The 12,267-nt window shown below is 33.4% G+C and overlaps 1 protein-coding gene across 4 annotated transcripts in view; it reads left to right on the top strand.

Moving 5' to 3' along the window:
• GALNT13 (polypeptide N-acetylgalactosaminyltransferase 13) overlaps nt 1-12,267 on the top strand; it is a 549,363-nt gene that overhangs the window by 175,092 nt on the left and 362,004 nt on the right. The window contains exon 4 of one of the 4 annotated variants that reach the window (XM_027131155.1): nt 3,995-4,003. The exons of the other annotated variants lie outside the window; for them this stretch is intronic. Coding sequence (XP_026986956.1) covers nt 3,995-4,003 — 9 coding nt within the window. The remainder of the gene's footprint in view (nt 1-3,994; nt 4,004-12,267) is intronic. 4 annotated transcript variants of the gene reach the window in all.

Genomic DNA, 12,267 nt, shown 5'->3' with positions numbered 1-12,267 from the left:
TTTTTATCAACTATTTGAGGATAGAGGATTCTCTTTTTATCTTTTTCTTTGGTGCCTTTTCTTTAAGTGATATTTATAACCACAATATTAGTGATTGCGGAGATTAAGAGAAACCCAAAATACAATTAATGCTTATCTGTAGTCAACACTAATCCCCTTAAGCATTTAAAAAACATTAATTTTAGCTTAATGCAGTTCATCAGTATTTGTTTAGCATCTGTAATATACTATGCTGTGCCGGTACAAAAATGAATAGTACATACTTGCTGTGGGTTTGTTGAGGAAGATGAATTAGTTACTCATGTGCACTAGCTTCAAAAAAAAAGTCCAAACTGAAAGTTTAGGGGAGACTTCTTGGAAGAGTTGCCACAATAAAGGTAAAACAGTTAAATAAAAATAAATACAGAAAACCATTTACAAAATATCCTGTTAACATTTAAATTATTTTGCCAGACTTTGTTTCATTTGAATCTCATGGAGATTCAAGACATTTCACAGGATAGTTTCCTCATTTTGCAAATGAGACAATTTCTCATAATATGGTAAATATCCTTGCTGAATATCCATATACTTCAGTATACAATTAGTATATCATAAAACTTAACTCCAACCCAGGAAATCTTGTTCTAAATACTACCCCCCCCAACCCCCAAACTACATCAAGCTGTTTGTTAAACTGAATAAAAGTAGTATATAAATACGACCACATAAGGCAATAAATGGAACTGCCTGTTGACTTATTTTAAAAGTAATATCTTTTGATGTGGTGGTTTTGTGCCCATTTGCTACAAGTAGATTCTGTCACTGTTTAGAAGTTGGCATTTAATTTTCCCAAGATGTTGCAGAGAGCTATCTCCGAGTTCATAAATATAAAGTGTCTTTAAAACTGGGCACATGTTCTGTGTAGATAAGTTATTATTATTGTTTTTCTCAAGCTTGTTTCTTCTGTATAAAACTCAATGCTATTGAGCAGCCTGTTAAAGCCAGCTGGACAAGTTCCTATAAAACTAGGCCACCAGGCAGTTTCCAGGGTAGCAAAGTAGAGTAGCTTCCCAGTGAGATGAGCAAAAAGTGCAGTCACGAAAGGAAATATTTGGGCAATGAGGTTTCCTTCTGTGAGATGGCTTGCTGGGCTCAAAGCCTTGATGGAATGCTGTGCAGCTTCAGCATATACTCTTATCATCTTTTACTACACTAGTCACCTATGATTAATAAGGCATTGACTTTAAGACACAGGATATCAAATGTGTAAAAATTATTTGCCAGCAGTAACTCTTGTCTTAAAATTGCCACTTCAGATAAACTCTGAAGACCTATTTGGTTGACAAATAAATGTATCTTTTAAAATAAAAAGTAAGATATTTCATTTTAATTAGTACATATCATAATCTTGTATTCAGTCAATTTTTCTTTCTCTGTCTCTGCCTCCTTTTCTCCCTCCCTCCCTCCCTCCCTCCCTCCCTTCCTCTCTCTCTCTCTCTCTCTCTCTCTGCTTCTCCCCAAATACATTTCAATATTTAACTTGGCACTGAGTAGTTATGTACAGTACTTAATTGGCTGACTGATTTCACTTCCGAAGGAAAATATTTATTTAACACATTCTCTTGGTTTACACGTTAACTATCTCTCTCCCAGTTAATTATCTTGCTTGCCCTCATCTTCAGTATTTCTGTTTTCAGAGCTCTCAGTCTTATGTAACCTAATTTATTTGTTGAATTAAGGAGAAAAGAGGAATAAAATAATTTTATGTTCAACATAATATAATGCATATTACTATCTTTGTTACTATACAGTGCTTTCTGTCAGTTAATTTCCCAATACCTACACTTATTTCATTGACTCCAGGTCTAGTTTAAAAAACTGAATATTTTTGGAAAATAATATGAAAAAGAATATGTATATGTGTGTGTGTATATATATATATAAGTGAATCACTTTGCTGTACACCAGAAGCTAACACAACATTGTAAATCAACTATACTCCAATTTTTTAAAAAAGCTAAACATTTTTTGTTTCAATAGAAAAAATACTTATTTACAGAGGATGAATGTCTATCAGCTCTACCTGATGCAAAATTGACTGATGTGAGCGATGTTTTTGAAGTGAGAATTCCTATCGCAAATGTCTAGTACTTAATAAATCTGACCTGTGTTGTTCAGATATAGCCAATTTAATGTTGCACCGACAATTTTAATGGCTAGATCTTTTTTGTGATTCTTTGAGCTGTTAATTGTCCAGATGTTCTGATATCTAAGTATCATTTAGTCTAATCACTACTTCAAAATTATTGGAGATAGTAAATTTGGTACTTCGTCATGTTATATGATGAGTTAGCAGAGAAGAATTTATATTACTGTATCATAAATTTGCTTTTTTAATATTTTTATAACTATTTCAGTAGAATTAATGTCTATTATAACCCTATACATTTTATTTTATATATTTAAAACATTAATCTGAAAAGAGCTATAAGAGCTTCACTGGAATGCCAAAGGGATGTATGGAACAAATGAAGGGTGATGATGACTCCTACTTTTAAAGGTTTAATTTAATATTTACTTTCAAATCATTGCCAAAAACAGGCTAATTTTTGCACTCCACTCCAAATTCATTTTTGTCCTCAAATCTCTTTCTTTATGCATAATGCATATGGTCTCTCTGCAAGAAGAGAAAAGGAAGAGAACAGCTTTTTCTTTATATCTGAATAGAATTCAGTTCTATTTATTTAGTTCTATTTATTCATGGGTTGTGCCCAAAAGTGTTCTATTTATTAAACTTAGAAAAGAAGTGAATAACATGGATTACTTACGGGATTATTTAGAATTTGCATGTTTTATCTGAATAAATTTTAGGAAATTAAATAGATCATATTTTAAGAGGCACTGGCTTTAATATTTATACTATTGAATACATTGATTTTGGTTTTATACCTTATGAAAGATTTCAGTGTTAATCATGAACCCCTATAAGTTGAATACTGTCTTTTTCAAAGTATGCTCATCAGCTCCTATAAACCATAAAATATGTACATTCAATAATTGGTTTTATTCTCTCCAGATACCACATCTGTTGATAATGTTTATTTTCTCATTAGCAATGTGCTAGATCCAATAATGATTTGAAGTTTCTCTCATGTCTGAGAACAGGTATTCTATTCTATATATTATTAGTGTATATATAGTAAGGAAAATTATATTTATCCTTAAGATATCACTTTTATTAAAATACATATTTTGTAGACAAGCAAATTGAAACAGGATTTGAAGTCTTCCAGTGAAATTTATGTAACATACTGAAAGAAAATCACAAGAAAATAAAATCACAAAATATTGTTTTTCATCCTTATTCCTGATACCATTCTTGGCAGTAGGTACATACCTACTCCTCTTCTGGCTTCTGGCTCTAGAACAAACGCAACTAGCATAATCGGTAGAGTGGAGAAAAGAGACAAATACTTTCGTTATGAATCAGAAGAAGTTCATAAGAGACATGCCGTCTTTCCAACTGGCTCTGGGCAATGACAATGAAATGGCTATAGTAATCTCAAACTGAGTTAAAAATAACAAACATGTCTCAACACTGAAATGGTTCTCAAGCCTTCTCATCGCATGTATACAGTGACTCAGAGACTTGGATACACAGAAATGTTTATCATCACTTACAGTATTTTCTCCAATGATATTCTTGCTTTTCATTTTTATCATAAACAGCCACTCCCTTTGCTAACACTGATTAGTTATAAAATACTATATCTACACCATGTAGTTCAAGTATGATTAATAACTACTTCTTGCTTCCAGGATAAATCCAAAATTAGTAGCATAGTTAGCAAGTTCTTGTGGGCAATGACTATGAGGAATACCAATAAGTAGAAGCCCTCTTCCCTGCATGGGTTCTAAAAAACTGAAAAATAGAAAAAGGTGTTAGTATTTGCAGGTTAAAATAGGACTTCTAATGATAAAGATTAAATTGCAAGACGGAGCTTCTTATGAGAACCAAATGGTCCTATTAAATGAATCAGAGAATCAAGCACACCTGTCCAGTGTGACCCAGGGTACTTTGGGAATACATATCTTGTACCATCAACATAAGTAAATAAATAAATAACTTTTAAAGCCTTGAAACACGCAACAGATCACATCCAGAGTGATCTTGTTTCTTGTGATTGTAAGTCTTTAACAGGGGATTTGCTGTACATTTACAGTTTTTTCTTTCAAATTAGTGCTAGATTATTGTTTTATGGAAATTTTATTTTGTGCTTACTCTGTTGAAAGCATCATACTAGGTTTAATGGGGAAATAGAGACTAGGAAAGTCTCTGTGCTCCCATAGTTCATAAACTAGTGGGTAAGATGGATGCACAAATAAAAACAATAACACAAAACCTCTGGGATGACACTAAATATGGGAAATGCTATTACATGTGAATGATGTGCTATGTCAGTAGGAAGGAAGAAAGTTAAATTTACGTTCAACAAGAGATCTTACTTAAAACAAAAATGTTCTAAATAAATCAGAATTAAGAAAAAGCTTGTTTCTATATTTATCTTGATAAACCTAACATGGAAAATAATATACACTATTCATTAAAATAATCATATTATTGAAACATCTCTCTAGAAATATTCTGAAATTTGAAACTTTAGTACCTGTTCCATTGTGACACTTCATCGAATACTGCAGTACTCATCATCTCTATTAATATGCCTAATACAATAACTGTTAGGTTGTGAAAGGTCCTTCAGATTTAGATTTTGCTTAGGAAAAAAATAAGAAGCTTAACAACATCTTATTTTTTCGTATTATAAACAACTTGGACAGGATTTTTAAAAGTTTATTTGGACCAGTCCAGAGAATCTAGATAGTGCTGTCCCATACAACTCTCTGCAGTGCTACAAATATTTTAAATTCTCACTGTCCAGTAAAGTACCTACTAGCCCCATGTGAATCTTGAATACTTGAAATGTGACCACAGCAACTGAGGGACTGAATTTTTATTTTATTTCAATTAATTTAAATTAAAACAGCTACATATGGCCAGTGACTACTATATTGCACAAACACAGATTTAGAGAGTATTTATGAAAACTATCTGGGGTATTCTTGGTTAATTGATGAGACAAGGAAGCCAGAATGGCAAACCAAGGTAGAAACTGTTGAAGCCTCTCCTAGTCCCTGAAGCTCATTCAGCCCTCACTCTTCTCCTTCAGTTCATAACTGATGAGGTAGGTTTCCCACTTGATGTAAAGAACAAGTAAAGGAACAAGTGATCCAGACAATTAGAATCATGAAAAATGATGCATGTAGGAGGTGGCAAAGTGAAGCCACCTGCAACAGGAAAGTCACAGCTAATGGATTTCATAATTTCCTTGTCTATGTATATGTCCAATAGGAAACACTCAGTTCCTTGCTGAGTAGATCATCAAACAAAGTGATAATCTATAATTATATAATTCTATAATTATAATTCTATAATTATAATTCTATAATTTCTATAATCAGAAAGGAGTAAACAAATGGGAAAGATGGCAAGTAGAATGCCTAGCATTTGGAGTTAATGGAATGAAGGGGCTCTGGAGAGATTTGTTCAAAGTTGACCACAAAGAAAAATTGGGAGCCATTAACAGAAGTACCCAGGGAAAGAGGTTGGTTTGAAGGACAAGATGATGCTGTTGTAGTCCTGGAATTTACTTGAAGGACATGGTTATGCTTGCCTACTTTGGTAATGTTTACTCTCCACATTATTAAAAACAAAAAAGAAACCATCCCCCATATTTTGGTTAAATCAAACACTAAGTAGATTGGGTATTTTTCTTGTATTTTTTGTTTTAAGACTACCATTGTTGTATTTTATTCACAACTATGAGGTACATAAAGTGAAATAAAAGCATAAGTTTTCCTTTTTTTTTTAACATCTTTATTGGAGTATAATTGCTTTACAATATTGTGTTAATTTCTGCTGTATAACAAAGTGAATCAGCTATATGTATACATATATCCCCATATCTCCTCCCTCTTGCATCTCCCTCTGACCCTCCCTATCCTACTGCTCTAGGTGGTCACAAAGCACCGAGCTGATCTCCCTGTGCTACGTGGCTGCTTCCCACTAGCTATCTACCTTACGTTTGGTAGTGTATATATGTCCATGCCTCTCTCTCACTTTGTCACAGCTTACCCTTCCGCCTCCCCATATCCTCAAGTCCATTCTCTAGTAGGTCTGTGTCTTTATTCCTGTCTTACCCCTAGGTTCTTCATGACATTTCTTTTTCTTAAATTCCATATATATGTGTGAGCATACGGTATTTGTCTTTCTCTTTCTGACTTACTTCACTCTGTATGACAGACTCTAGGTCTATCCACCTCATTACAAATAGCTCAATTTCATCTCTTTTTATGGCTGAGTAATATTCCATTGTATATATGTGCCACGATTACTCTAGGAGGTGGATCAAAAAAGATCTTGCTGTGATTTATGTCAAAGAGTGTTCTTCCTATGTTTTCCTCTAAGAGTTTTATAGTGTCTGGTCTTACATTTAGATCTCGAATCCATTTTGAGTTTATTTTTGTGTATGGTGTTTGGGAGTGTTCTAATTTCATTCTTTTACCTGTAGCTGTCCAGTTTTCCCAGGACCACTATTGAAGAGACTGTCTTTTCTCCATTGTATATCTGTGCCTCCTTTGTCATAGATTAGTTGACCATAGATGTGTGGGTTTATCTCTGGGCTTTCTATCTTGTTCCATTGATCTATGTTTCTGTTTTTGTGCCAGTACCATATTGTCTTGATTATTGTAGCTTTGTAGTACAGTCTGAAGTCAGGGAGTCTGATTCCTCCAGCTCCATTTTTTTCCCTCAAGACTGCTTTGGCTATTCGGGGTCTTTTGTGTCTCCATACAAATTTTAAGATGATTTGTTCTAGTTCTGTAAAAAATGCCATTGGTAATTTGATAGGGATTGCATTGAATCTGTAGATTGCTTTGGGTAGTGTAGTCATTTTCACAATATTGGTTCTTCCAATCCAAGGACATGGTATATCTCTCCATCTGTTTGTATCATCTTTGATTTCTTTCATCAGTGTCTTATAGTTTTCTGCATACAGGTCTTTTGTCTACGTAGGTAGGTTTTTTCCTAGGTATTTTATTATTTTGGTTGCAGTGGTAAATGGGAGTGTTCCCTTTATTTCTCTTTCAGATTTTTCATCATTACTGTATAGGAATGCAAGAGATTTCTGTGCATTAATTTTGTATCCTGCAACTTTACCAAATTCATTGATTAGCTCTAGTAGTTTTCTGGTGGCATTTTTAGGATTCTCTATGTATAGTATCATGTCATCTGCAAACAGTGACAGTTTTACTTCTTCTTTTCCAATACAATATATATTTTAAACTAATCTAATTATATCTTCAAATGATGCCATACCATTTCACATATAGTACAGGTAATTTTTTTTTCCTTTTTAATTATGCATTTTAATAGAAAGTTAAAACCTAACTACAATAGCTGGTCTTACTATACTCTAAGACATTTATAGTACAGGTAACTTTTAACAGAGTATTACCAATACCTCCATCCTATGCCTCGTGACATTTGTTTCATTCACTGCTCTTATCTGTGTGCTGTCATCAACCAGTATCATATTACTATTATTACTTTAGACAGTTATTGGTCATTTTAAACAATCTTGGAAAGGTGATTCAAAAGAGATAGGACAGTCTTTCCAACAAGTGATGCTAAAACAGTTGGCTATCCACATGCAGATATAAAACAACAATAGAAAACTGAACCTTAAACTAAACACTTATCTATTAAAAATTCATTTTCAGTGGAGTATAGAGCTATATGTAATAGGCATAACTATAAGAATTGTAGGAGAAAATCCAGTGACTTAGGGCAGTTAAAAATTTCTCAGGACACAAATGAGCAAATACTAAAGGGAAAGGACATTGATGAATTGGAGTTGATAAAAATTTAAAATTCTGTTTTTCAAAAGATACCATTAAGGAAAAAAAAATCACAAAGTGGCGGACAACATTTGCAAAACATATATCTTATAATGTACTTTATCCAGAATGCATAAAGAACTCCTATAAGTTTATAATGAGATGACAGACTACCCAAGTAAAACAAATGGGCAAAAAATTTGACCAGACGCTTCACCAGAGAAGATCATTTGACAGCACATATGCACATAAACTGATGCTGAACATCATAGCATTAGGGAAATTCAAGTTAAATTCAAAATAAGAACACACATGTACTAGAGTGGCTAAAGCCAAAAGGCTAAAAATACCAAGTTCTGGCTAGAATGCAGAGCAACTAGAAATCTTATTAATTGCTGGTAAAGATGGAAAAAGATACACTTTGGAAAACAGTTTGATAGCTTCTTGTAAATTTAACCATGTATTTACCATATGCTCCACCAATCCAATTCCTTAATATTTAACCAGGAGGATATGTCCACACAAATACCCATGTGCAAATGTTTATAACTGCTTTATCTTTAATATCCAACAATTGGAAATGATCAAATGTCCATTAACTGGTGAATGAATTAAACAAATTTTGATACATACTTACTGAGAAGTGCTACTTAATAATAAAAAATAAATTAATGCACAGAGGAACATGGCTAAATATCAAAAACATCATGCTAAGTAAAAGGAGGCAGACACACAAAAAGACACAGAAAACTGAATAGTGTGCAATTCTATTTATATGAAGTTCTAAAATAGTAAAAATTGTAACAGTACAGTAAAACTGTACTGTAACAGTACAGTAAAACAGTAAAAACTGTAATAAGACAGTTACAGTGGCTATTGGGCTGGAAGTGTGAGAAGTGGGTCGTCTGCAACTGAGCGCAATGAAACTAATTGAAGTCTGGAAGTAGTCTATATTTTGGTTTGGGTGGTGATTATATCTATATACATTTGTCAAAACTAATCTTAATAAGGATGAATTTTATTGTATGTAAATTATATTAATATATCTGATTACAAAAACTTTAATGGGATAGATAGAATAAATATCAAACAACCCAACTCTTGGCCAGATTATCATAAATTCTCACAGTAAAGGCGTATTTACTTAAGTATTCATTACCCTCTACAAGTTTGCCTTTCAACAAAAATTTGTAAGGCATGCCAGAAGGCAAGATTAAATATATTAAGAAGCAACAAAGTCATCATCAGAACAAGACTCAGATATGGTTCAGATGTAAGTATCAGATATGAAATTTAAAATGATTATGATAATATGTTACACACTCTAATGGAAAAGGTAGACAACATGCAGCATCACTTGGATAATGTCAGCAGATAGATGGAAACTATAACAAAAATTTAAAAGGAAATATTAGAAATTAAAAACACCATAACAGAAATATAGGATGCATTCAGTGTGCTCCTGGTAGACTTAACACAAGCAAGGAAAGAAAGAACAAACTTGAAGATAGGGCAGTCAAAGTTACTCAGCCTGAAACGCAAAGAGAAAAAAGATTGGAAACGTTTTTTAAAAATCCAAGACTATAAGAGCAAGTAAAAAGTGTAACATTTGTGTAATTGGAATGACAGAAGGAGAAGAAAAGGAAAACGAGCAGATAAGGTATTTGAAGAAATAATTGTTTCCTTGAACCACAGATCCCACAGGCTCAGAGAACCCTAATAGGATAAATAACAAAAACACACACCTAGGCATCTTATATTAAAATTGCAGAAAACCAAAGACAAATAGAAAATGTGAAGGGGAAAGCCTTACAAAGGGATAAGAATTATAACAAACTGCTTATCAGAAACCACGCAAACAAGAAGAGAATGGAGTGACATTATTAGAGCGTTGGGGGAAAAAAAAAAAAAAAAACTACCAGTGTAGATTTCTATATCTAATGAAATTATCCTTCAGTAATGAAAGTGAAACAAACATTTTCTTAAACAAAAACTGAGGAAATTGATTGCTTTCAGACCTGTACTGTAAGAAATTTTGAAAGAAGTTCTTTTTCTCTTTTTCTTTTTTTTTTTTTTTTTTTTGCAGTTCGCAGGCCTCTCATTGCTGTGGCCTCTCCTGTTGTGGAGCACAGGCTCCGGACGCGCAGGCTCAGCGGCCATGGCTCACGGGCCTAGCCACTCCGTGGCATGTGGGATCTTCCCGGACCGGGGCACAAACCCGTGTCCCCTGCGTTGGCAGGTGGACTCTCAACCGCTGCACCACCAGGGAAAACCAGAAGTTCTTTTAAAGAAACAAAATAACATAGCAGAAAGTTAGATCTACATAAAGGAAATGTGTCAGAAAAAAAACAAATGAATATCAGTATTATTGATAGTGTTCTACACGCAAAAGATCTATTTTTACAAACAAGGACCACGAGAGGTAGAGGTGGTATCTATTGAAATATCTGAGATCCAAAAAAATTGGAAATGGGACCATGTGTGACTGACACACAGAAGCATAAGTCAGCTTTTATGATGTCCATCTAGAGAAAGAAATTTTTGTCATGTGGACATAAAATGTATTTCTATAGTGTCCTCTCCAGAACTGTGTAGGGGAGTTGAAGCTAATTGTTTCCTTATTGATGCCCCTACAATGCCTCAATCTAAACTCACCTCCAAAGGTTTGCCAGATGGAGCTCAAGACAACAAATATGACACTCATACTATTTGTCTAAATATTTACAATTTATAAATCAATATCAAACTATCAAATAAAATATATTTTACCCTTAGAATAAAAGCTACAATGAGATGTAACTGCATACTCATTTTTAGGCCCAAATCAGAAATGATAACAGCATCTAGTAGTGGTGAGGATGTGGAACAACTGGAACTCTCACACATTGCTGGCAGGAATGTGATTTGGAGAAAGATTTGCAATTTCTTATAAATTTAAAAATACTCTTACCATACAATCCAACAATTTTATTCCTAAGTGTTTACTCAAGAGAGGTGACTACTGATACAGTCAGTAGTCATCTCTACAGACACATCTTAACAATACGCTGAGGGAAAGAGATCAGACACAAAAGGCTAAATACTGTATCATTTTATTTATACAGATGCTATAAAAAACAAATCTAAACTCTAGTGACAGAAGACATAGGAGCAAGTTTGAGCATCTGTGTGGGCTTGACTGGAAGGGCACATGGGGACTTTGGGAATGATGGATATTCTGTGTTTTGGTTGGGGGGGTGGTTAAATAGGTATATACGCTTGTCATAATTCATTGAACTGTACACAAAATGAGTGTATTTTATTGTGTTTAAATAATATTTAAATAAAGTTAGTTTTGAAAAATACACCTTAACTATGAGGGCCAAGAATTAACCTTAAAACTAGTGGCATTTCTGAGTTTTCTTTTTTTTTTAAATTTTTCACCTGAAGATGGATATAACTAGAATCTACTTCATTATCTCAGGAGATATTTAATCATCCAAGAGAGGGCAATCTCATTTATACGGAAGGTAGGGAAACTATATTTGTATCTAATAAGTATATAGATGTTATAAAAAAGAAAGAGATATCCAGCATTCACAGGTTTCTAGCCAGGAGAAATATGCTCCCAGGCTCAGAACAATGGATTTAGAATAAGAACCAGGTACATTTGTCATTAGGTATTAAATTGATTAACTTATTCTGACTCACTAAGGTTTGCTCTTTTATGTTTTATTATATGTCTGTGTCAAATTAACAATATGCAAATTAAGCTACTATCTAAAGGGACTTTATGTTTCCTGCAGAAATAATTATACAGTTATTAGAATCATTTTGCAAGGATGAAATATTTGGTTGTATAGACTGCCTATGCTTTGTCACAAGGCAGAAAAGTCATGGCATTAGGGAGGAGTAAAATATATACACTATTCTCTTAATACAATTTATCTCTCATTTGTAGGGAAAATTTAATTATTTTTAACAGATGTGAATTCTCTGAGTTAACATGAAGAATATCAGTTCAGTATTAAAGAGGGACATTTTAAATCAGTGAAGTTAAACTGATTACTTTCCTTTAAAAAGTTAAACTGATTACAAAAAGGAAAAATACTGTGCTCTGAAAATTATTCAGTAGAATTTGATGCCTTTAGATTGATTTTAAATATACAGCATAGTTTCAGCTAAATCAGAGATCCTGAATTGAGTTTTGGATTTCTTTGCTATCAAACAGATAATTAAAGTAACCACATTAAAAGGAATGCTATAAAAACCTTTCTGGAGAGATTTTGGGCAGATACGGGGGGTGTGTGTGTGTGTGTGTGTGTGTGTGTGTGTGTGTGTGTGTGTGTG

Source organism: Aethalodelphis obliquidens, unplaced genomic scaffold (genome assembly GCF_003676395.1).
Source record: "Aethalodelphis obliquidens isolate GAN/ISIS:26980383/991018 unplaced genomic scaffold, ASM367639v1 scaffold2, whole genome shotgun sequence".
Taxonomy (NCBI): domain Eukaryota; kingdom Metazoa; phylum Chordata; class Mammalia; order Artiodactyla; family Delphinidae; genus Aethalodelphis; species Aethalodelphis obliquidens.
The sequence above is the reverse complement of the archived record's forward strand: the minus strand, read 5'-3'. Positions and strand labels throughout refer to the sequence as shown.